General features: G+C 35.6%; 2 protein-coding genes across 2 annotated transcripts; one reads left to right on the top strand and one right to left on the bottom strand.

The window, feature by feature from the left end:
* The first annotated feature begins 4827 nt into the window (after positions 1 to 4827).
* LOC132010553 (protein FAM3D-like) lies at positions 4828 to 5790 on the top strand. The gene is given in 2 exon segments (XM_059388351.1): positions 4828 to 5466; positions 5515 to 5790. Coding segments are annotated over 2 exon segments (915 nt in total).
* Positions 5759 to 23122, bottom strand: LOC132012154 (phospholipid scramblase 1). The gene is made up of 6 exons (XM_059391781.1): positions 22844 to 23122; positions 21373 to 21415; positions 19315 to 19535; positions 17735 to 17896; positions 9228 to 9389; positions 5759 to 6929 (listed from the first exon to the last, which is right to left on the bottom strand). Exons 1-6 carry the CDS (start codon positions 22898 to 22900, stop codon positions 6891 to 6893), a joined length of 684 nt encoding a protein of 227 aa, XP_059247764.1. The 5' UTR covers positions 22901 to 23122; the 3' UTR covers positions 5759 to 6890.
* Between the last annotated feature and the right edge of the window lie 6 nt (positions 23123 to 23128).

Here is a 23128-nt window from a genome sequence, read left to right as displayed (position 1 = left end):
CACACAGATTTCCCCTCTTATAATGCCACTGTTAAATAATGTGGTGAGTGCCCCATTGCCAGGGTCAGAGAGAGTGAAGCTTATGTAGATTTAGCGTGACTGAGACCTTACCCCAGCATGGCCCAATTCTCACTACAGTCTTAACACTTCTGCAGACATTCTTGGTTCTGTCTCCTTTCTTTTCTTGTTCTGCCTCACTCTCTGGCTAATGATTATCCATTTTCAAGCATAATGAACTTAATATTAACTTAGTTTAATTAATAATCTAACAGTAATTAAAATAGATAGCTGTCCTTGCTTTTACACAATAGCAGACTGTATAATCCGTATAGTACCATTTGCATTAATAATACTCTAAAACATTACTTATTTTTAAAAAATTACTTATTTAGGTTCTACTTATATGAGGTGTGAATATAAAATAAAAACTATTCTCTAAGTCATAAAAAGCCATCATACGTTAGGTCTATACACCATATACTTCAGCCTCAAAACTTCTACTTTCCATCATTTTTTAATAAAAAGCTGTAATATCCAATGATTTAAAAATATGCACTGTGTATCCTAAAATATTTTACATAAAATTGATAATTTTGGTGTAGGTAACCTATTTAAATGACAAAATTTGACAAACTTCTAGTTTATTTTGACTACCATATTTCTTTCTTACCATGATTAACTTGCTTCCAAAATAAAACCAAGAAAAAACCAAGATAAATAATAGATACCTGGTAAACTACTGGAGACTAATTCATTTTAACAAGACATTAAATATCCTGCTGTGGCATGCTCTTCCGCATTGCCTGCTCTATGGCCCATGGTTAAAAGGTGGATATTCAAAGGGGCCAAATCAAAACAAGATTCAAGAGAAAATATGCTGTCAAGGAAATTTGAAGGGAATTATTGATATAAAAATAATGAGCATTTTCCCCACATATATATGGATCAGGAGAGGAGGACAAGAAACTGATAAAAAAATAAAAAACCTATGAAAATTGATTCCAGTAAAGGTAAGTACCAGAAACAAGGGAAGAGATAACAATTTATTGATATTGGAGTGCTTATTTATGTAAAATAAAATTAGGTATCTCTCACACTATACAAAAAAAAAAAAAAGTTCCAAGTGGATTAGTGACCTATGAAATATAAATCTGCCAAACAAAAATAAACACCTCAAAAATGCAAACCATGAAAAACAATAGATAAATATCGCTATTTAAATTTTTGCACAGGGGTGCCTGGGTGGCTCAGATGGTTAAGCGAATGCCTTTAGCTCAGGTCATGATCTCAGGGTTCTGGGGATCAAGCCCTGCTGTCAGCTCTCTGCTCAGTGAGGAGCCTCCCTCTTCCCTGCTCCTCATCCTCACTCACTCTCTCTTTCTCTCAGGTAAGTAAATAAAATTCTTTAAAAAAAAATTCCTGCACACACAAAAAAAGACATCACAAATACTGTGAAAGAAATGCCACAATCTGGGAGAAAATATTTGCAATGCATAGAACTTACAAAAGATTGGTAATCTGAAAAAGTACTGCAAATCAATAGGAAAAAAGATAAGCAAACCAAAAGAAAAAAAAAAAAGATCCAAGTGTGTAAAAAAGTAATTCCTATTACAGGAAATGTGAACATCCAACAAACAAATAAAAATGTGTTCAACCTCACTAGAAATCTCAGAAATGCAAATTAAAACAATGAGATTTCTTTTAAACATATCAGTTGACAAAAACTGACAATATCAAGATGTGGTAGGTATATAAAGCAATAGCAATATTCATACACTACTGTTGAAACAATAAATTAGTATAACTGATTTGGAGAGCAATGTTACAATATCTCATGATAAGGAAGGTGCTCATACTTTTAGAACTACAATTCCAATAATAGGATTAGCTCCAGAGAACCTCTTCCATATGCATATAAGGAAATATGCATAGAAATATTCCGTTAAGATTGATGATAGAGAAATGTTAATGTATTAGAATTCTCTAGAAAAAGAGAATGAGGGAGAGAGATGGCAGAAGGAGAAGGGGAGGGGAGGGGTGGAGAGATTTTAAGGAAACTGGCTCACATGATTGTAGACACTGGCAAGTCCAAAATCTGTACGGTAGGCCAACAGAGTGGACATCCAGGGAAAAAATGATGCTGCAGTTTGAGTTTGAAAGGAGTATTTGGAAGAATTCTCTTTTCTTTGAGGGTGGTCAGTCATTTTTAGTTAAGGTCTTCAGCTGATAAGATGTGGCCCACCAATGTTATGGAGGGTAATTGGCTTTAGTCAAAGTCTACTTTAAATGTTAATATCATCTAAAAAATGATTCTTCACAGAATCATAATTTTTGACCAACTATCTGGGTACCTCAGCCTACCCAAGTTAACAAAATATTAACTGTCAGCCCATCCAGGGTAGGATAGGTAAACTCATGGTATTATAGTCATAAAACAGAATACTATATATATAACCATAAAAATGTGCAAACTAGAGATACACATATCAACATGGGCAAGGTACGAAAGAAAAAACAGCGAATGAAAAAAAATTTCAGTTGCTGAAGGTATATATAATATGATGCCGTTTATATTGTTTTTAAGCAAATGAAAAGTAATGTTCTATGTTATTTATGGATATTTATATGGAAATATGTATGTATAAATATATATGTACATACATACATAAATATCCACACACACAATGAGAAGAATAATGGCCTCACAAAAATATCCATATTCTAAACCCGTGTTATGTTACATAGCAAGGGAGAGTTAAGTTGCAGATAGAATTAAAGTTAGTTATCAAGTAAAGTTAAAATACGGAGTTTATCCCTGATTATCCAGGATGGCCCAATGTTATCCCCAGGGTCCTTTAAATGTGGGAGAGAATGCAGAATTGGAGTCAGAGATAGAAATGTTACAACGGAAGCATTTGCTAGTTTTCACGATGGAAAGAAGCTATAAGTCAAGGAATATAGGTGGCCTGTAAGATGGAAAAGGCAAGAAAAAGGATTGTACTCTAGTACAATTGTACTCTAGTGCCTCCAGGAAGAACGAAACTCTTTCAATATCTTGATTTTAATTTGGTATATTAATCTGCTTAGGGTACCATAAGAAAATAGCACAGATTAGAAGGCTTAAACACAGAAATTTATTTTCTCACAGTCTGCAAATTTGGAAGTTCGAGATCCAGATACCAGCATGACTGGTTTCAGGAGAGCTCCCTTTCTGATTTTTAGATGCCCCTTTTGTATGTCCTTGCAAGGTCTTTCCTTGGTTTATGTGCATGAATAGAGGACCCTAATCTTATTAGATCAGGGCCACATCCTTTATGCTCATTTAAACTTAATTAGTTCCTTAGAATGATTAAGTTACATTGGTGTTAGGGCTTCAACACATGAATTTTGTGGAAACATAAACATTTAATTAATGAGACCTAGTAAGACTTATTTCAGACTTCTGACCTCCAGAACTATAAGATAGTAAATTTGTATTGTTTAAAGCCAAAGTTTGTTGTAGCAGCAATGATAGACTGATACAAACTTTGGGATCTAGAAATGGGGTACTACAGCAACATTCCTAAAAATGTAGACGTTTTGGGATTTGGAAATGGGTAGAAGCTGGAAGAATTTTGAGGAGCATGATAGAAAAAGCCAAGATTGCCTTAAGTAGACTGTTCACAGAAATATGGATAAAAGTGACTCTGCTGTCAGTACTCAGAAGGAAGTGAAGAACATGGTAGAGAAAAATGTACTATTTAGAGAACTTATACCTCATCGTGAACAGACTGATGGTAGAAATATGGAATATTTCTATTCAATCTACCCTTTGAATTTATCTGACTTCCTGGAGAATTTCTAAAATCCCTTTTACTTTATCATGTTATCCTTCTACTTCGTGCAATCTACTATTCCAGTGTTTCTACCATATTTTAAAATGTGGCATCAAATTTTTCAACACTATTAAAATTTTGTCTCAACAGAACGTTCCTTTTTCTCTACTGTCTTTTCCAGAATTAAATATGCAGCATTCCTTCAAGTCTCATTGAAATTATAAACTGTGTACAAATGTCAAGACACTTGCTGCAATTCCTGGTGATTTTCTTATTTAAATTTCTAACTTTTCATGTGTGATGATTTTCACTTTATTAATTTTTCATGATAACATATTTTTCTAGTATTTGAACTTAAATGGGTTCTTCAGTGAGTGTGTGGATTTCTGTTCAACTCCTCTTTGCATGTCCTTGAAGAAGGAAAAAGTTGTTTAGATCAGTTGTAGTTTTACTTTGCTTAATCAGAGATCCTGAATCCTATGCAAAGAACAGGGAGAAAGAGTGGAGAGCAGAGAGAAAATCAAAGTAAGATGTAGTTGTCACAGGAATAAGGCCAGCACCTCTAGCCTCATTTGGGGTTGGTTGTGGTACCTGACATCTAACTTGGGTAGCCTTCCCTTTCTCCACCAGGCATAAGTAAAGCCACCAGAAAACAGCCATGCAAGTTCCTTCACTTTACCTGGCATGCTGTCTATACCAACTGCAAAGTTAACACCAGTGATTTGGTTACACCTCATTATTGGAATCTGGCATGGGGGGGGGCTGCTTGGGCTAATTAAAGGTGTTCACTCTCCCTGTAGCTCCCTTGCCATCCCAGTGTTCTCAACATTAGGAGCTAGTGGTGGTGTTGGAGTTCTGCTAAAGATGAACAGGAGTCTTTCCCCCAAGTCCTTGTTTCCTAAAAATACTTTTCCTTTGTATGAGTTAAATTGTAGGTTAGACGTCTCCTCTCACTTGATCCAGTCTTTCCCACAAAATAGAGTACATTCCTTTAAGTTTCCGATGGGTAGACATGTTAGTGTCTCAGCAGGGCTGCTCCCCTGCTGAGCTTGCTCTCCAGCCGCTCCCCTGCCACCTCCCGAGCTCCTTGCCATGCTGCAACCACCAAGGTTGGTCTGTTCCCTCCATAGAGGTCGTGAGGACCAAGTGTGGCCTCAGCAAGCTCTGCCCAGACAACTTCTTTGCTTTTAAAATCAGCAGTGGAGCCGCTAACATCGTGGGTCCCACCATGTGCTTCGAAAACCTTGTGATCATGAGTCCTGTGAAAAACAACGTGGGCAGAGGCCTGAACTTTGCCCTGGTGAATGGAACCACAGGAGTGGTGCTGACACAGAAATGTTTCAACATGTACTCTGGAGATGTTACTCTCCTGGTAAAGTTCCTTAAAGAAATCCCAGAGGGCACACTGGTGCTAGTGGCCTCCTATGATGACTCAGGAACCAAAATGAATGATGAGACCAGGAAGCTCCTCACTAACTTGGGCAATTCCTATGCAAAGCAGCTGGGATTCAGAGATAGCTGGTTCTTGTTAGGGGACAAAGACCTCAGGGATAAAAGCCCTTTTGAGCAGTTCTTAAAGAACAACCCAGACACAAACAAATAGGAGGACTGGCCAGAGCTGCTGGAGCTGGAGGGCTGTGTTCCCCAGAAGGTATCTTAGGGCAGCTGCAGGACTGAAGAAGCCCCCTCGCTGTTCTAGAGTCAGCACCAGCTGCGGCTGCAAGAAGGAAACCAGGTGGCCTGTGGAAAGTTCCCTCGGCGGGGAGGGGGGTCTGTGCCCTCTGCACACTTCCCCTTTTCGGAAGCAGCGCCCTTCCAGGGGCGGCCCAGCCCAGGTGGCCTGCCATCAGGGGTCCTTCCGGAGCCTCTGCAGGAAGAAGGAACGGTGTGTTTACCCTCAAGATGGCTGGCGGTCACTCCCAAGAAGGACAGACTGCTGCACCTGCGGCCCACCATTAAATTTTATTTTTGCTGATTTTGAAAAAAAAAAAAGATTTTAATAAAGATCATCTATGCTTTTGCTCCTTTTAAAGGAGATCTGAAAGCAAAAAGGTGGTAAATGTGTAATGTTCAGAATATCACCTAAATTGACTATTCACAGTTTATTTAAAAATAAAAATCAAATATGCAAATATATAAATAATTTTTAAATCAGTTATTTGATTGTTAGTGTAAATAATCCAACAGACCATTACTGAAGTTTCTACTCAGATGAATATATATGTTCTATTTAACATCTGGGTGATCTCATAACTGTTGTGCTCTATGAATGATAAAATAAATACAGGAGTTAACCATTCATTCCATGTGTAAATAATTACTTCAAAAATGATAATGTTTCAGTTTTATAGAGTCTTTGAATGTGTTCTTCTTTATCACATACCTTTTTCCTTGGAAATCATTAAAACATCAATAATTTATTGTCTTGTTAATATGAAAATCTTTTTATAGTAGTAGATTAACTTATAAAAGAAATTACATATACTGTAATTTGCTGAACAAAAACAAATACACATTTTATGTTCCTCGGTAATATGAATATTAAGTATTATTTTAACATAGTTGTAAAGGAAAGTGAAATTACATCGATTTTTAACTTATGTGATTATATGGTATTTGCAAAGTAACAGTTTTTACACATGTGAAGTAAACTGGAACTATATTTAATAAAATGTAACTTTTATATTAAATTACTTTAATAAGGCTTTAGTTAATTTTCTATAAAAATTGAAAATAAAAGAAATTACAGTTCAAAACAATTTACCATGGGAAGTTTCATGATTAAATGTAAAAATTCACATGTCCTTTCTCCAAAATACACAAAGAAAAGAACATGTATGAAATAAAAGAAAATGCACAAAAACACTTAAAAGTAAGTGATATAGAAAATAAACTCATAATTCCAAAAGTCATATATAACAGGAACTTCAGGTATCACAGTATAATTCACGTATGCCATTAGTTATTTCAACAAAGAAAAAAAAAAACAGCTTTTCTTTTACATAGTCCCAATCAATTCACAGACTTCAAACTTTCTGAGGAGATTTTCATTAATTCACATTACCAGGCTCCTTTTTATTCATTGTTTCCACTCCTTTCAAAAAACATGAAATCCTAGATAAGAACAAAAATATGGAAATGAATTTTCAGCAACAAAGCAGAGATCAGCATCTGGGGAAAGTTGATAGCTTTCCAATACAGTAGCAAGTACATCCTGTAATTCTGTTCATTTACTGATTGCCTGCATGAATTTAATTTATTCTCTGGTAATGTTTCTAAATTTCACTTTTTCTCATGCCACTCAAAATATTTTTCATTTTGATTTTTATTTCTTAACTTTTGGTACTCCTTCTCTAGTAATACACCTTTTCTTAAGACTGGAATTCAAAGTACAACATTCATATTTTTTCAGGAGAATGACAGCCATCTCAGAGGTAGCATGCATCTTAGATTTTTTTTGGCCCAGTTTTATGATTTCTCTTGCAAACTTGTCCACTGCGTTCCCCAGCTTGTCTCACTATATCAGTGTCTCTTCCCTAGGACTTTTATCAAATCCTATGGATTTTCTGTCACATCTATCATTTTCATTATCTGTTCACAAAGAAATAATTTAATCCTTATCTTCATTCACTTGCAACTGCAGTATGATAATTTTACCTCTCCTCAATCCATTTCTTATATAGTCACCAGGATTTATCTTTCTGAGATTTGGATTTATAACTATTTTATTTATATCTGGTTTAAAACCAACTAATTAACTAAATAATTTTCAGTATCTTCCCCACATATACAAGAAGTTGTCCAACCTTAATAAGTCCTTTAGAAGAAGCCCAATGTACACCATAGTCATTTCCTAATAAACCCACCACAACTCCCAACCCTGTTTTTCATCTATCCAAACACCTCAGACTGTCGTTTCTTCCTTTTACACCCCATTCCTTTGGTTATAGTGTGTGTATGTCTGGTCAAACAATTTCCTAAGGTTAATTTTACTTTTCCCATGAAATAAACAGTGAAAACAGTTTTTAAACCGAACTGTGGTTATATTAAAACTTTATGTAGAAAATATTGGCCCTATCCCAAATTAGATAGAATAGCAAAGTAAAATCTCAATATCCACTCACCAAGCTTTAATAATTATTAACCTGACCAATCTTGGTTCATTAATCACTCTATCCCCTAGATCCCTCTGCCCTCAACTTCATTATTTAAAAGCAAATCTGTGATATCATACCATTTTATACTGAAACACTTCAGTGTATGCCCCTAAAAATTTGTACTCTTTGGTTTTCATAGCCTAATATCACTAGCATATTTTTAAAAAATAATAATCTAGTAATATCATCAAATAGCCAGTTAGTGTTCAAATTTCTCTGAATTCCTTCTAAATGTCTTTTTATATTCATTTGTTCAAATCAGTATCTAAATACGGTCTACAAACTGCAGAAGTTGAGGTCTCTTAAGTTTCTCTCTCTTTATATTATTTTTTATCTTTTTATTTTATGGACACTTATTTGTTGAAGCAACTGGATACTTTTTCTGTATATTCTCTCACTTTTAAGTTTTTTGGGATTGCATCCCCATGTCAGAGTTTAAGATGTTCATCTAGTGGCTCCAAACCCTGCTTGTTAATTGGAGTCACTTGATAGTTCTAAACAGCTTGCAGGCTTGGTTCCACCTGCAGAGATTTTGACCACTATCTGCAGGCAGTCTTGACACAGGGAGTTTGAAAGCCATCCAGGTATTTCTATTGAGCATATTGGCTTGAAAACTGTTGCTCTGTCCCAGGAGCCCTTGATTTTGGCTGCAGAGTCACTTGGAGGCTATACAAACTTCTAATTCTGAGCCTTTAATTTAGTTAAATTGGGGTACAGCCAATTTAAAGTTTGGGGTTTTTTAAAGTTCCCTAGCTGATTAAATGTGAAGACAAGTTCAGAATCACTGCACTATCCCACATAATTCCTCTCAAATGGCAGTTCTACTTAATGGCTCAATGGGATGTTTACTCTTAACTGCAGTTTCCACTCCTGTATAAGATGATTTAATTTAATAATGAAAGCTGGGCAAAATCTTGTTTGACTGAGTCTATTCCATGCAAGTCCAAATTCAAACTCTTTTTCATAGCACTGACTTCAATTTTTAAATAAAAACCTCAAAGACCAGGGCCCCTCCTTTACACATGAGGTCCTTCTGTTACCATACGAAATTTCATAGACTCCCCAGAGAAACTAGTTACCTGCGAACCCAGAATACCAGAAGATAATGAAATTTCAGGGCTAGAATTAAATGGGCCCCTTGAATAGTACCTATAAATTTCACAAGGTCATTTAAAAATGTACAGTTTACTCAGTCATTTCAGAATGACTAAAGAAATGAATAGATTTAAACCCAAGATTAGCAGAACAGACTTACAATAAGGAAACATGCACCGAGCATCACAGCTTTCATTTTCACATCAAGGTCTAAAGGGAACTGGATACCAAAGTTATCAGCATCTGTAAATGCCTCTCTCACGAGACCAGTCCACTGCTTGGAAATCTTGCCAACCACATTTTCTTCATCAAGAGATTTAATCTAAAGTGAAAAAAAAAAATACAACCTTAAAGAATTCTAGAAAACTAGTAACAAACTAAAAGTTGAAATAAAATGAAATACTCTATCAAAATTATGTGTAATACTTAACTATGAACATTATATCACTATTAAATGCATATAGATTCTTGTATCTACTTTCAGATGCATGAAAAAAGAAACCTGTTTCTTTGCTGCAGAGAACTTACATGAAAGTAGTTTTGCTTAAATATTTAACATTTTCTGTTCTACATTAAAATAATAATAAATAAGTCGATCTAAAACAAAATTTAAGCAGAAAATTTAAAAATATAAAATGTTTCTTTGGTGAAATTTCTAGAAGACCATCAGGTAGGTACTAAATGAGTCCCCCATACTGTAAGAGAAGCACAGAGAGTTTATATAAGCTAAGTGTTTAAATGTAATGGGAGGGTTGGGGCACCTGGGTGGCTCAGTGGATTAAAGCCCCTGCCTTCGGCTCAGGTCATGATCCTAGGGTTCTGGAATTGAGCCCCACATAGGCCTCTCTGCTCAGCGGGGAGCCTGCTTCCCCCCTCTCTGCCTGACTCTGCCTACTTGTCATCTCTGTCTGTCAAATAAATAACTAAAAATCTTAAAAAAAAAGTGATGGGAGGGTTCATTACCACCATTTGTAGAAAAATATGAAATGCAAAGAGCCTGGAAAAGAAGACTGGCAGTTTTGAGTAAAGGAAAATAACCAATAAGTAACTTGATGGGATGCTGCAGGTCAAGGGTTGGGGTAAGACTGAACAGTGGGGTGGATAGACAGTGAACAACAAAAAGAAGAAGGGTGGATGATAAAAAGGGCTCCAAAGTAAAATTTTTCTAATTTTACAATTCTGTCCTGAGGGAAGCCCAGGGCCATTATAAAGAGTTGAACATTTTGTGGCTGGACAAATGCACTCACCAAGTAGGTATGTGGGGGGATGAATGTAACCCACACTTACCATGGTATTTGCATGTAGAGTTATGTCAAACCAGGAAAAGAAGTCCTTTTCAAATGTGCACACAGTACCACAGGTGCTAGCAAACACCCACTGAAGCCCTAGCTCAGGTTGAGAACAGCAAAATAAATATGGGGAAACTAGGTGCCCTGGGTGGCTCAGTTAAGTGTCTGCCTTTGGCTCAGGCCATGATCCCAAGGGTCCTCAGATGGGAGTCCAGCATCAGGCTCCCTGCTCAGCAGAGAGTCTGCTTCTCCCTCTCCCTCTGTTGCTCCCCCTGCTTGTGCTGTCTCTCTCAGTCAAATAAATAAATAAAATCTTTTTAAAAATGTGGGGAAATGAAAAACAGCAGACTCATTTTATTTTGGCTTGGGTTGATAGGTTCTTTACACATGTGAAATAAACTTCTAATTTGACTGTGATAGTACAGATTATTGTTCAGCAAATACTCATGCACTACCCTCCCCCACCAATTGTAAGTAAGCCCAGAATATGTCCCTGTACACTGACAGAGTTGCCCATATGACTTACTTGACTAATGGAATGTTAGTAGATGCGACACGAGTAAAGGCCTTAAACATGGTTAAGTTGTTTGCCCTGGCTCTTGCTCTCCAGTGATCAGCTACTAGAAACACAGGATCCAGGTACTGCATTTGCTACAGCTCCAGAATAGAATATACCTGGAGTGGACCTGAGGGCAACTTACATTCCAAATCAGAGCCATGTAGCTGAGCGTGGGTATACTCCTGGAGACACAACTGACCTGCATATTCATTAGCATGAGAATAAATACCTGTAGTTTTAAGCTACTGAGTTTTAGGGGTTATTTGTTATGCAACATTATTGTGGCTAAACAGACTAAAACAAATTCCTCCTGCATGCCTGCGTTTTTTGTTTTTAAAGGTTTATTTATTTATTTGAAAGAGAGAGCATGAGCAGGAGGGGTAGAGGGAGAGAGAATCTCAAGCAGACTCCACACTGAGCAGGGAGCATGACATGGGGCTGGATCCCAGGACCCTGAGATCATGCCCTGAGCTGAAACCAAGAGTCAGATACTTAACCGACTGCACCACCCAGGTGCCTCTGCATACCTGTGTTTTATACATAAATAGCTGTCATTAGCATTTGAAGCTAGTAATAAAACCTTATATTTATTTTTAAATTTAGTCATTATTAATTTCAGAAGTGTTTTTAAAATAAAATATACAAAAGATAATTTATAAGCCACCATAATCCTACCACTAGATTTAACCAATATTGGCTTTTCTCCTTTTAATTCCAATAGGAAGAAATTTTAAAGTTTACTAAAATTTATGTAAGTAGAACATGTAATTTTTTATGAAAAGGCTCAGAAATGTGGATGATTTATAACTGAAAAGTAAATAGGATTAGATAATTTTTAGCTAAATTCTAGGTATTTAAAAATGGAAAATCTATACAATAAAATGATTGTAACTTCTAGAAATAATGAACTAATATTATATACCTATTCATATATACTGAGAATTGATAGTGGTATTCTGAAAAAAACTATAGGCTCATCTTATAATATAAATATAAATGCAAAAAATTCAAATAGAACATTAGCACATAAAACCTAGTTTAAGTGTCAAAAGAATGCTGAAAATGTATTTTATTTATTTTCTAATTAAGCATTTATATAACATTTATCATATGCATAATATATAAATGCTTTATAAGTATTAGGTGATTTTTCCCCCTCACAATATCTTTATAAAATATGTACTATTTTTTAATTAATTATTTTTATTGACATATAATGTATTATTTGTCCCAGGGGTACAGGTCTGTGAATCATCAGGCTTACACACTTCACAGCACTCACCATAGCACATGCCTTCCCCCATGTCCATAACCCAACCACCCTCTCCCTCCTCCCCTACCTCCACTAACCCTCGGTCTGTTTGTAAGATTAAGAGTCTCTTATGGTTTGTCTCCCTCCCGATCCCATCTTGTTTCATTTTTTCCTTCCCTACTCCCCAAACCCCCAATTCTGCCTCTCAAATTCCTCATATCAGAGAGATCATATAATTGTCTTTCTCTGATTGACTTCAAAATATGTACTATTATTAAACACAGTTTTCATATAGAAAAACTGAGGCAAGAAAAGTTTAAATAATTTGTCTAAGTTCACACAGATAAGAAGTTGTGAGAAGGATTTCAAACCCAGACACTCTGTTCCAGAGTCTATTCTCATGACAATTGTGATACCCTGCTTTTAGACAGTTAGGTATCAATTCTTAATAAAAATCTACAACAAGGGTCAGCAAACAATGATCAGTGGGCCAAATCTAGCCTACCCGCTTTTTTGTAAAAAAGTCATATTAGGACACAGTTATATGCTGTATTTATATATTGTCTGTAACTATCTTCATGCTATAGTGACAGACTTGAAGAGTTGCATACAATGACCATATGGCCCATAAAGTCTAAAATGTTTTCTATCTCATCTTAAAAATTATTATTTTTTTTTTTTTTGCTAATTCCTGCTCTCGGTAAAACAGGACTAGAAAAACAACATGAAAAACAACAGCCAATGTCTTTCTAAATTGTGAAACATTGCTGCTATTTCAATTGAAGTCATCAACTTGGTAGGTATTCTCACAATTGGCATTACTATTCAGTTCTGCTGCTAGAATAGACTAGAAAAGAAAATGAGCTAATTGGTAAATAAACATGAGAAGAGTTAAAATGATTTCACTTTGCTCTATAATTTTTAAATAGAAAAATTAAGTATAAATAAGCAAAAATGTTTCTTCAGTTAAATACTTAGTCCAGACAGAAGACTGGATAGAAGGTAAACAAATAGCCTTTTTCAATAAGAATAAGTACCTAATATATCTCTATTCCTTCTTAATAGTGAAAATGCCTCTAAATTACTTAGGAAATTTTTAACAAAAAAAGAAGTTCTATATAAAGAAACCCATATGATCTTATGAAGAATATAAAATTAGATATGAATGAATAAAAAGACCTAACACTTCTGGGATGAGACAGGTTTAGCCTCATAAAAATGTTAATTTTAAAAAATGGTATACAGATTTAATACAATACTAATAGGATTCCAACTTCTGAAAAATTGCCTTGATACTCACAGGAAAGGAAAAATCTGATAGCAGCAAAAAACACAATAAAGAAGAATAATAAGTGGCTCTTTGGCTATGACTTAATATAGAATACATAATTAAGTTGCCATAATTGAATCATAAGGCACTGTTGTAAGAACAGATAATTAGATCAATGAAATGAAAATCTAAAATAGATCCCATCATTTATAGGAATTTATTTATTTATTTATTTATTTATTTGACAGAGATCTCAAGTAGGGGGGAGGCAGGCAGAGAGAGAGAGAGGAAGAAGCAGGCTCCCTGCTGAGCAGAGAGCCTGATGCAGGGCTCGATCCCAGGACATTGGGATCATGACCTGAGCCAAAGACAGAGGCTTTAACACACTGAGCCACCCAGGCACCCCATTTATGGGAATTTAATGTATAGTATTTCAATTCATTAAGGAATGAATACTTCACTTAAATTGTGATGACACAGCTGTCTAGCCATCTGAAGGAAAAGGATGTTTGATCCTATCTTCTATAAGTAAAATTCCTGGTAAGTTAAAGATTTAAATATAAAAAAGATTAAAAAATGAGTAAATAAAATATAAAGTTGGAGATAACTTCATAATCAAGACAGGAGAATGGCAAGATATTAAATATATGTGCCTATATATGATATATATATGTGTGTGTGTATACACACACACACACATACATACACATACATAAATATGTGTCACAAAGTGTCATAAGTGTTGATATCTTCATATATGTAATATTCATATATTACATATTATGTGATATGTAATATGTATGTGTTATATATGTCATATATGTAATATGTAATATCTAAGTGTTGATATCTTCAACATACAAATTATATTTACATACAAATTACATTTATAAATTGACAAGATAAAAGTAAACAATCTAATAAAAATACAGACAATGGATATGAATATGCAATTCAAAGACCACAAACAAAAGTAGCCAGTAAACTTAGGGTAAATTGTTCATAATTCCCATCAGTCAGGGAATTACATATTAGAGATAAACTTCCCCCTCCCACTAGCTGATTTTAGATTTCCTTTTTAGATTGAAGTTTGCAGTTCAAGTTGTATCTGGGTGTCATTCCTTCTTCTTACTCAGAACTCCTTGTACTTTTTGAGTCTGAGAAACCATGGCATCAAGTCTGCATGATTTTTATTCATTTATCCCTTTGAATATTATCTTGGCACATTCTCTGTTTCTGTGACTCCTCTTTGGCACATGCAAGAGTAGTTTATTTTGTTTTCACATTCCTTTAAATATTTTTGGTCCTTTCAAATTTATCTTTTCCTATTCTCCCATTTACTTTCCTCATATAGATCATCCAGTTCATTATTTCCCTCTTCACCTGTATCTAATTTTCAGCTCATCCCAATGTGGGGTTTCAGCTCCACCCTCCAAATGAGATTTCATCAATGAGTGTTCCTTATTTCTGGAATTTCTATTTGGTTTGTTTTCAGATCCTCCTGTCCTTTTTTTTTTAAAATAATAGTCTCATTTTCTCCTTATGACTTTTTTTGTTTCTTCTTTAGCCTCTTTAATGTTTATTTAGATATTTCTTATATAATTGATTGCAGACTATTCTATTATATGCAGTTTGTTGGTGGTGAATTCATTCTTAGAACATTATGTAATTTTTTATCTTTTCATGTGAACATCAGCTTTTTCTATAGGAACAGAGTGTTTTGGTCATCAGTCTTTGGCAATCTCCTTCTAGTGTGCTTTTGCATTTAGTTATGTCATCCGTATCACCACTCAGGATCAATTTCTATGTTATGATGTTCCTCATCCATAAGAGTGGTATGAATTCACTTCAGATACATAGAGGGGCTTATAATGTATTAGCAGTTTCATGGGTTTTTTCCCCATCTACCAAAACTCTTGGAAGGAAACAAATTCCCTTATTGCCTCCATGGGATAAAAAGTATGCTTGTCTTTCTTCTACTCGCCCTTCGGAGAATCTCATGGCTTCAACTACCATCTATATGCTGAAAACATCCCAAACTTTTTTCCTACATACCGAAAATCCAACATAACTGAAATACAAATTATGAGGTTCTCACAAATTAACTGTTTCTTCTCCAAGATCGTTAACCTGGCTAATGGCATCATTATCCATTCAACTGCTGCTTTGTTTTTTTCCTTTTTTTTTTTTTTTTTTTTTTTTGAGAGAGAGAGAGCAGGATTGAAAGATTGGGGGTGGGCAGGTGGTGGCAAAGGAAGATGGAGAGAGAGAATCTTAAGCAGGCTCCATCCTCAGGCTCCATCTGTCAGTCTCACAACCCTGAGATCATGACCTGAGGCCAAATCAAGAGTTGGATGCTTAACCAACTGAGCCACCCAGATGCCCTCACTGAGCTTCTTAAACATCAACTATTAGAACAACATGAATCAGCTACATCTCCAAATTTTCTTTCATGCTCAGCTGACATCAAAGCCATGAATCAGTTCCATTTGGTATACTTATGAAATGTCTCTGAATTAGTTCTCCCTTTAGAATGGCTCCTGCTCCTGCTGTGTTCAGGCCATTATCTCTTTTCTACTCTGTTTCCATACCATTAATACTAAGATGGAGTCCACATTCCACTGTGGCTCCTTACTAATAATTCCTGCTTTCAAACTTTTCATTATACCTAGCCTACAGAAAATGATTCAAGGGACTACGTTCTCAATTCTCTCAAAGATGTTACCTAGTTAGAACCATTCTAGATGCACAGGAGACTAGTTAATTCATTACATATAATGGATGCTTTAAGGCATCCACTGAAAAGGGATGCTGGGAGATTTCTAAATTCCTTAGCATTAAATATAAAAGTTCCACAATCCAATTTCACTTATTGCACCAGTATTTTCACTTATTTTCTATAAATAAAGTCTATGTCAGCAAAAATTCTATTAATATTCCCTGAAAGAACAATTACTTCTCAGTCTTCTGGCTCTTTCATAGGAATGATAACCCCTACATAGAGAACTATTATTATACAAAAACTATAAGGTCTTTATACATGCTTAGCATATATCCCCTCAATTCCCCCCTTACACTATGTATATGCCTTTGTAAGAGTCTTTATAAAGTCTCTATTATATCACGTGTTTTCTTAGAAGTGCCTGTCTCTCTCATTTGACTCTGAAGTTACTGGGGGGAAGAAGTCATTTTTATACAACCAGGGTCTAACAAAGGACTTGAAAATCATATGATTAGAGAAGCCAGGAAGATAATATAAAGAATGCAGCTGGAGAGGGGAAAACTGTAGGAAGTCAGCGGACAGTGTCAGACTGCATACACCTTATAAGGCAGCCCTGCTCAGATTTAGATTTTTGCCCCTTTTTGTAGAAATGTTGGCCCAGCTTAACATATTTTGTGATTTTTCCAAGAGAATCATGGGATTAATATTAAGTTATAAAATCTCCCTATTTTTAAATATTTGCAATAAATAATTTGGGCTACAAGACTAGGCCATCTATGGAAAAGTTGTTGTAATGAAACCTCTTCATGTCGTAAATACACAGATAAATTATGGCATACAGTGATCAGATTTTTTAAAAAAACATTTTATTTATTTATTTGACAAACAGAGATCACATATAGGCAGAGAGGCAGGCAGAGAGAGAGAGGGGGAAGCGGGCTCCCCGCCAAGCAGAGAGCCTGATGTGGGGCTCGATCCCAGGATCCTGGGATCATGACCTGAGCCAAAGGCAGAGGCTTTAACCCACTGAGCCACCCAGGCACCCCTACAGTGATCAATTTAACACAAGGATAAAGAGAGGCATAACTGGGAAGTATATGTTCCACTATCTTTCTTAAAACTCTCTTTGCATTAGTGAGCTTTTTGTAGGAACTCAAAGATGTCAGAACTTCTGAAGAGGATCTAGAGCACTGGCAGCCTGTATTTCAGATTAGGGAAGGGTTCATATGCTTTGGCAATCAGACTTAAATGATGAAGGTTCACATTTTATTTTAAATGGATAATATACAGAGCATCCATATAGACACCACCATGTTCAAATGTTGGATGTTTTGCTTATATCTATTTGTTTATTTGACTACAAAGCTCTGCTTTTTTTTTTTCCATTTAGTATAATCAACACTGATGCCTGATCACAGTATTAACCACCTTTCTGACCAAAGTTAAATATATAAGCACACTGTCTTCTTCTTGAAATAACAGGACACACACATCTATTTTATTTGTAATATCCTCCCAAATTATATTACCCTTTATGAGGAAATCAAGACATGTAAACATTATCACATCTCTTACCTCAAAATCAACATCTGCACAACAGCTGCATACAACACATGGACCAGTAATTTTTAGTACATCCTCTCTCCTCTCATTTTGAATTGTAAACCTGGGCAGGCACGGATGCCAGTTCTGAATAACATAACCTATAGGTACACCGGGAGGAGCATAGATTGCTATCTACAAAAGCAAAAGAATATATATAAATCATAATAATTATAATGTCTAGTAATCACTCATTTACTGAATACTTTTGAAGTGTAAGACACTGTTTTAAGCACTAATTTTTAACACATCCCTACAAGGTTGGTACTATTATCTATATTATAGAGAAAGTAACTGAGGCACAGAGAGGTGAATTAACTTGCATCAGATTCCCAACCTCAAAAAAGAAAAATGAGGTAAAAACTTGGGCAGGTTGCATGCATCGTTTCCACTCTTAAGCTTTGCTCCACTCGCCTTTGTACATTTTTTATTCTTCATATTTATAAAAATGTATAAATTGTTAAGGAACTCTTTTCTTAAACTTTTTAAAAAACAGTGTTTAGATGTAGGAACACAGCTCAGAACAGTGGGGCAATTTCTAAATATAAGTAGCAGTGGTGCCAAAATGGAAAGAAAATGAAGCCTGGAACCTTGGCTCTGCTACTTAGCTAGGTGACCTTGAAAGTGCCTTAGTGTGGTCTTTTTTACAATAGTGCATTATATGTTAATATACGCTTTATATTATAGAGCACATTCTATGAAACTCTTAGTTTTTCTCAGATATTCCTTGATGAATATTACTATATATACCCTAAATGATATGGAAAATAAATAATTCAGCATGAACAACTTCAGTTATCTTTTTAAAATATGTACAGTATTAGATTTCAAATATTCATGTGTTTGTAACTGTGTCTGTCATGCTTGCACAGCTCCCTCTCTGGAATGACTGAGTGGGCCCAACAGGGCTGGTTTCAGGCCAATGGAAATATATGCAAAAATCAACTTCCCTTTAAACTCTCTGTGCCCCAGCATCTCCTCTGAGATCCACATTCTGTATTAGTGGGCTGCCAAGTAAATAAAATGGATACCTGGTCTTTATGGAGTTAAAGGTATTCATAACTACTGTATACATCTTATGAGGGCTCAAATACATTCACAATTTTTATAGATATATAAAAAAAAAAAACAGGCATTGAAATTTTTCAGAGCAGTCCCTTCTGTGAGGTTGGCCCACACTATGAGATGAACACATATAAGATATTCTAGGATATTCTCTATGGTATCACTGTTCTGGCTTTGGCCAGGCTCTTCATGTTCATTGTAGGTAATGGATTTGACCAAGGTGCCCTACCTTCTCAGCTCTCCATGAAGATCAAGAAACCCTGTCTCTGAGATTTCTGATCTCAACCCCATGAGACACACTACTCATGGCCATGGGGCTAACTGTTCATTGTTTTTCACTGCCTTTCTTGGACAATTTACTCTCAAGTATACACTAAGAGCTTATGGACCAATCTTCCTTTAAATCTCATTTGATTACATAATCCAATGAAAGGGTAAAAAATCTTGCTGAACTACTTTACAAATGACCCTGGTAATTGCTCACTGACCTCCTGAAGGCAGCAAGGGAAACAACAGCTGTCACACTTTAGTGGTCTCTCCAGAGTTATAACTTCTCGGCCCATATTATCAAGAATTCTCATGGTAAATGGCCTAGAAGCCCCACAGCAATTTCGGGTACAGAAATCCGTATCCTCTGCTGCAAAGTAAATCCTCTGTCCAAAGCTGTTCTTAATTTCATATTTGTTATTAGTTTCAAAACCTGTTAAAACTACAAACATAAAAGGGGAATCATTATGACCATTATGCTAAAAGAATATTGAATCTATCCTAAGATACTATAATGTGCATTTATGCCATTTTTAGACAATACTTCAAGTAACCCAGGGAGAAAGAAAAGAAAAGGTGTTTAAAGATGATCTAGATAGAGGATAAATGGGAAAGGGAAAGAAGAAGGAAAAGGTTTTAAGGCATAGAGAAATTAAGAGTCCCTATGTGAGACATGGAAAACAAAACAACTCATATATCTTTCTAATTCTGTAGACTCATGTCAGAAAGTCAGACTGCTGCTGAGGGGTGGTGCGATGCTGTAGATGGTCTTAGTTGTGCTGGGTGTATGGAGAAAATATCCACTTGCTTGGTATAATTTCCATATATTCAGTTATGTAGGAGAATGTAGGATGGTTGCTATGTTTATACTCTATGAAATATTCTATCAAATCAATTTTTTTATATATAATATTCATGGTTTATATTTTTGCATTCTGTGAGGGAAGGTAATGAGAAGGCTTATTCTTAATGCATACACATAGAAAGGGAAGCTGAAAATGGAAGATGAATTAGAACATCGCATTAGACCCAGAGCACCCTTGTTTAACTCAGCAGTAGTTGTTCAGAAATGGGAGATGGGTACTAGACAATGGGAAGAGGTCCTTAGCAACCAAGGCTGCAACTCATAGGCTATCTAGACCACTGGCATCCTAAGTAAGCTCTGTACTCTAGAGGGGGCTATCTCTGCACAGGGAGGCAGAGGTATGCTAAATGCTGATGCCCATTTGATAGCTTACCAGTTCAGTTCCCATACTAAACCACACATTGCAAATGTCTCCTTGCTTAGAGCCAGAAAGGAACAATTAATGGTCCCACTAGTCTATAGTCCCTGTTAATGTGTGTCATGGGATGTCAGAGCCAACAAAATAATGAATGATTAAAAAATAAATATGGGACAAAAAACACTCCCTAATGTCTATCTGACTTTTAGTCAGGTAGAGATGTTCTTCATAAATTCTATCACCATGACCTCCCTGTATACCTTTGCTCTGGCTCAAACAGGCTTTGGGCTCTTTCTTTAAAAGAACCACCCTTGACCTCAACATCTGACAGTCACATGTTTTGTGAGAAAAAAATTAAACTGATGCATAACATGGACTCTATTATCTAAGTGTTTCATTAAGTAGTTTAATCTCAAAATTCTTCAGCTGGTTGATCTGTAAAATGAGGTCAATGGTTTTACACAATTTCTAAGTTACCTTCTAGTTACTCAAAAAAAATAAGAATAAAACAAAATAACTCTATGATTACCATAGCGCTATTCTAAGAAAGTAGGCCTCCAGGCCTGCTGACCAGCATCCTCCAACACTGCATTAACTCTGTACCCAAGGTGACAACCCATAGCTCACACAACAAAGGTTTTACAGGGCTCATATGAACTCCAAAACATACTCATCCAAATTGAAGAAGTTTACTTGCTTTTTAAATGTACTAAGGTAACTGAACTAGTGCATTTGGTTCTGTGTCAATATCAAGATCATCATAGGCTGGGAAGAAAACAGCTGAAGTCACTTCTAGAGAGAAGTGGGATAAAAGTAAGTTTTGATCAGTTTCCTTCTAAGTCAGGGTCTGTAACATGAGGACAGATGCTCAGAGTAATAGTATTTTACTAGAAATGAGCTACTGATAATTACCATAATTTCATTATCATGGCGACATTTATAAATAACCAGATTTAACTTTTCCACATCAGTGAAAGTGTTACATTTGTGGTTGCTGATATGCCCTTATCTGTATAAATATCTCATTCTAGAAATATCAATACAATGAATACATACCTTCCAGAAGCTCAACTTGCTGATGAACCAGTATCTGATCTATCTATTATAGCAAAAACAAACAATTAAGCTATAAGTATATTGCCATGCTTTTTACACCAACCAAATTAATGTTAGTGCTTTTATATTTTAAGGAATGTATATAATCAATTATCAGTATTTATCCGTATTTAGTAATAGAATATCTAACTTCTAAACTTTCATACTTAAAAAAGTACAAAATTAAAGTTAATATTATCTTTAACTGAAAAACAATCTACTGAATGTGTTCACTATTAATGTGGGCAAATTCAGGTCAAATAAAATCGACTCACACTAGAATCCCTCTAACAATTTTTTTTAAAAAATTTCCTTCTTGAAAAGACTTAGGAAATATTAAGACTCTATTTGAAAAGCTTATTTGAAAAGCTTATTTCTGGATCTAAAAAAATTTTTTTTCGAAGTGTGCTTGATACCATCTTTTGGAGCAGGTAATAACTTCCTCTATATATTCTGTAAAGCCTTGATTTTAAAAAGAATCTGTTCAAGGTATTTGTCAGAGAATGTATGAACTACTAAAAGTTCTTACAATACATGCTGCCCGAGTGCACTGTGGGAAATTAGTACATGGAGTACAAGAGAGCCAATTCATTTGCTGAAAACTGGTTGGTTACCACAGGAATATATTTATTTGTTTATTGATCAGAGACATAAAATTTCATATTCCTGCTCTACCTACCAGATTTCCAACACTGGGCAAATAATAACCCTCATACTAATCCTCATTGCTAGGATATGGTAACATGCGGTACACTAAAATCCAGGATTTTTTTTTTCTTACTGGTGGCATTAATAAAATTGGATCTTCCAAAGAACAAAGCATCATAAAATACAGTTTTATTACTTATAATAAAAAGTATATCATGTTGTACACAAAATATTAATCCTTTGTTGTTGGTTTCACTTATTGACACTCAACACCAAATTTAGTTTAGTGTTTATTTTCACCTTCCAGAAAGTTACTTGGTGCTGAGATTAAAGATACTGAGATCCAGCACCAAGGTTCCAGAAGTAAGAAGCCATTCCCACTTCCTTAGTGTTTTGGCTCCGAGTCAATTATATAATTTCTCTGGACTTCAGTTTCCTCTTCTGTAAAATGATGATAATTATAGCACCTATATTTCATAAAGCTTCTAAAAGGATTAAGTAAGTCATTACATGTGTTATACTTAAAAACGTGGAAATAGTGCTTAATAAAGGTTTGTTATTGGCCATTATCACAGATTATAGTAAAAAATCAAAGAAAACACAATTTTTAAGACATTTGCACTTTGCTTTAAAAGCAAACTTCACTTGGAAGAAGTATCGTAACTTGTTAGTATAAAATGTTTTACCATTTCAGACTTCTGTGAATTAGTCATTTCTTAATTTCATTAAGTAAACTATAGGTACAGTTTTATTTTTTATGAGTGTTTCATTTATTTGAAATTACCTGACTTAAATATTCCAATCCAGGTGGACAATCTATTGGAGGTGGTGGTGCTGGCATCCATGGTATCCCTGCAGGTCCACCTGGCTGACTGTACACAGGCTGGTGTTGGACAGGAAAGCCTACCGGACCAGCACCTGAATAACCAGCTGGTGGAATTGAGTAGCCAGCCTGGGGGCCAGGGTAGCCAGGCTGGGGGCCAGGGTAGCCAGGTTGGGGGCCAGGGTAGCCAGGCTGGGGACCAGGGTAGCCAGGCTGGGGGGTAGGGTAGCCAGTGTGCTCTGGAGG

Source organism: Mustela nigripes, chromosome 2 (genome assembly GCF_022355385.1).
Source record: "Mustela nigripes isolate SB6536 chromosome 2, MUSNIG.SB6536, whole genome shotgun sequence".
In the NCBI taxonomy this organism is placed as follows: Eukaryota; Metazoa; Chordata; class Mammalia; order Carnivora; family Mustelidae; genus Mustela; species Mustela nigripes.
This window is presented reverse-complemented; position numbering and strand designations above follow the sequence as displayed.

Excerpts from the sequence above, each read along its gene's own strand:
- LOC132012154 (XM_059391781.1), bottom strand. The coding sequence starts at position 22,900 with ATGCCAGCACCACCACCTCCAATAGATTGTCCACCTGGATTGGAATAT. Across the intron at positions 21,416-22,843 it reads GATTGGAATATTTAAGTCAG|ATAGATCAGATACTGGTTCA; the intron begins GTAATTTCAAAT and ends TTGCTATAATAG. Across the intron at positions 9,390-17,734 it reads GTGCAGATGTTGATTTTGAG|ATTAAATCTCTTGATGAAGA; the intron begins GTAAGAGATGTG and ends TTTTCACTTTAG.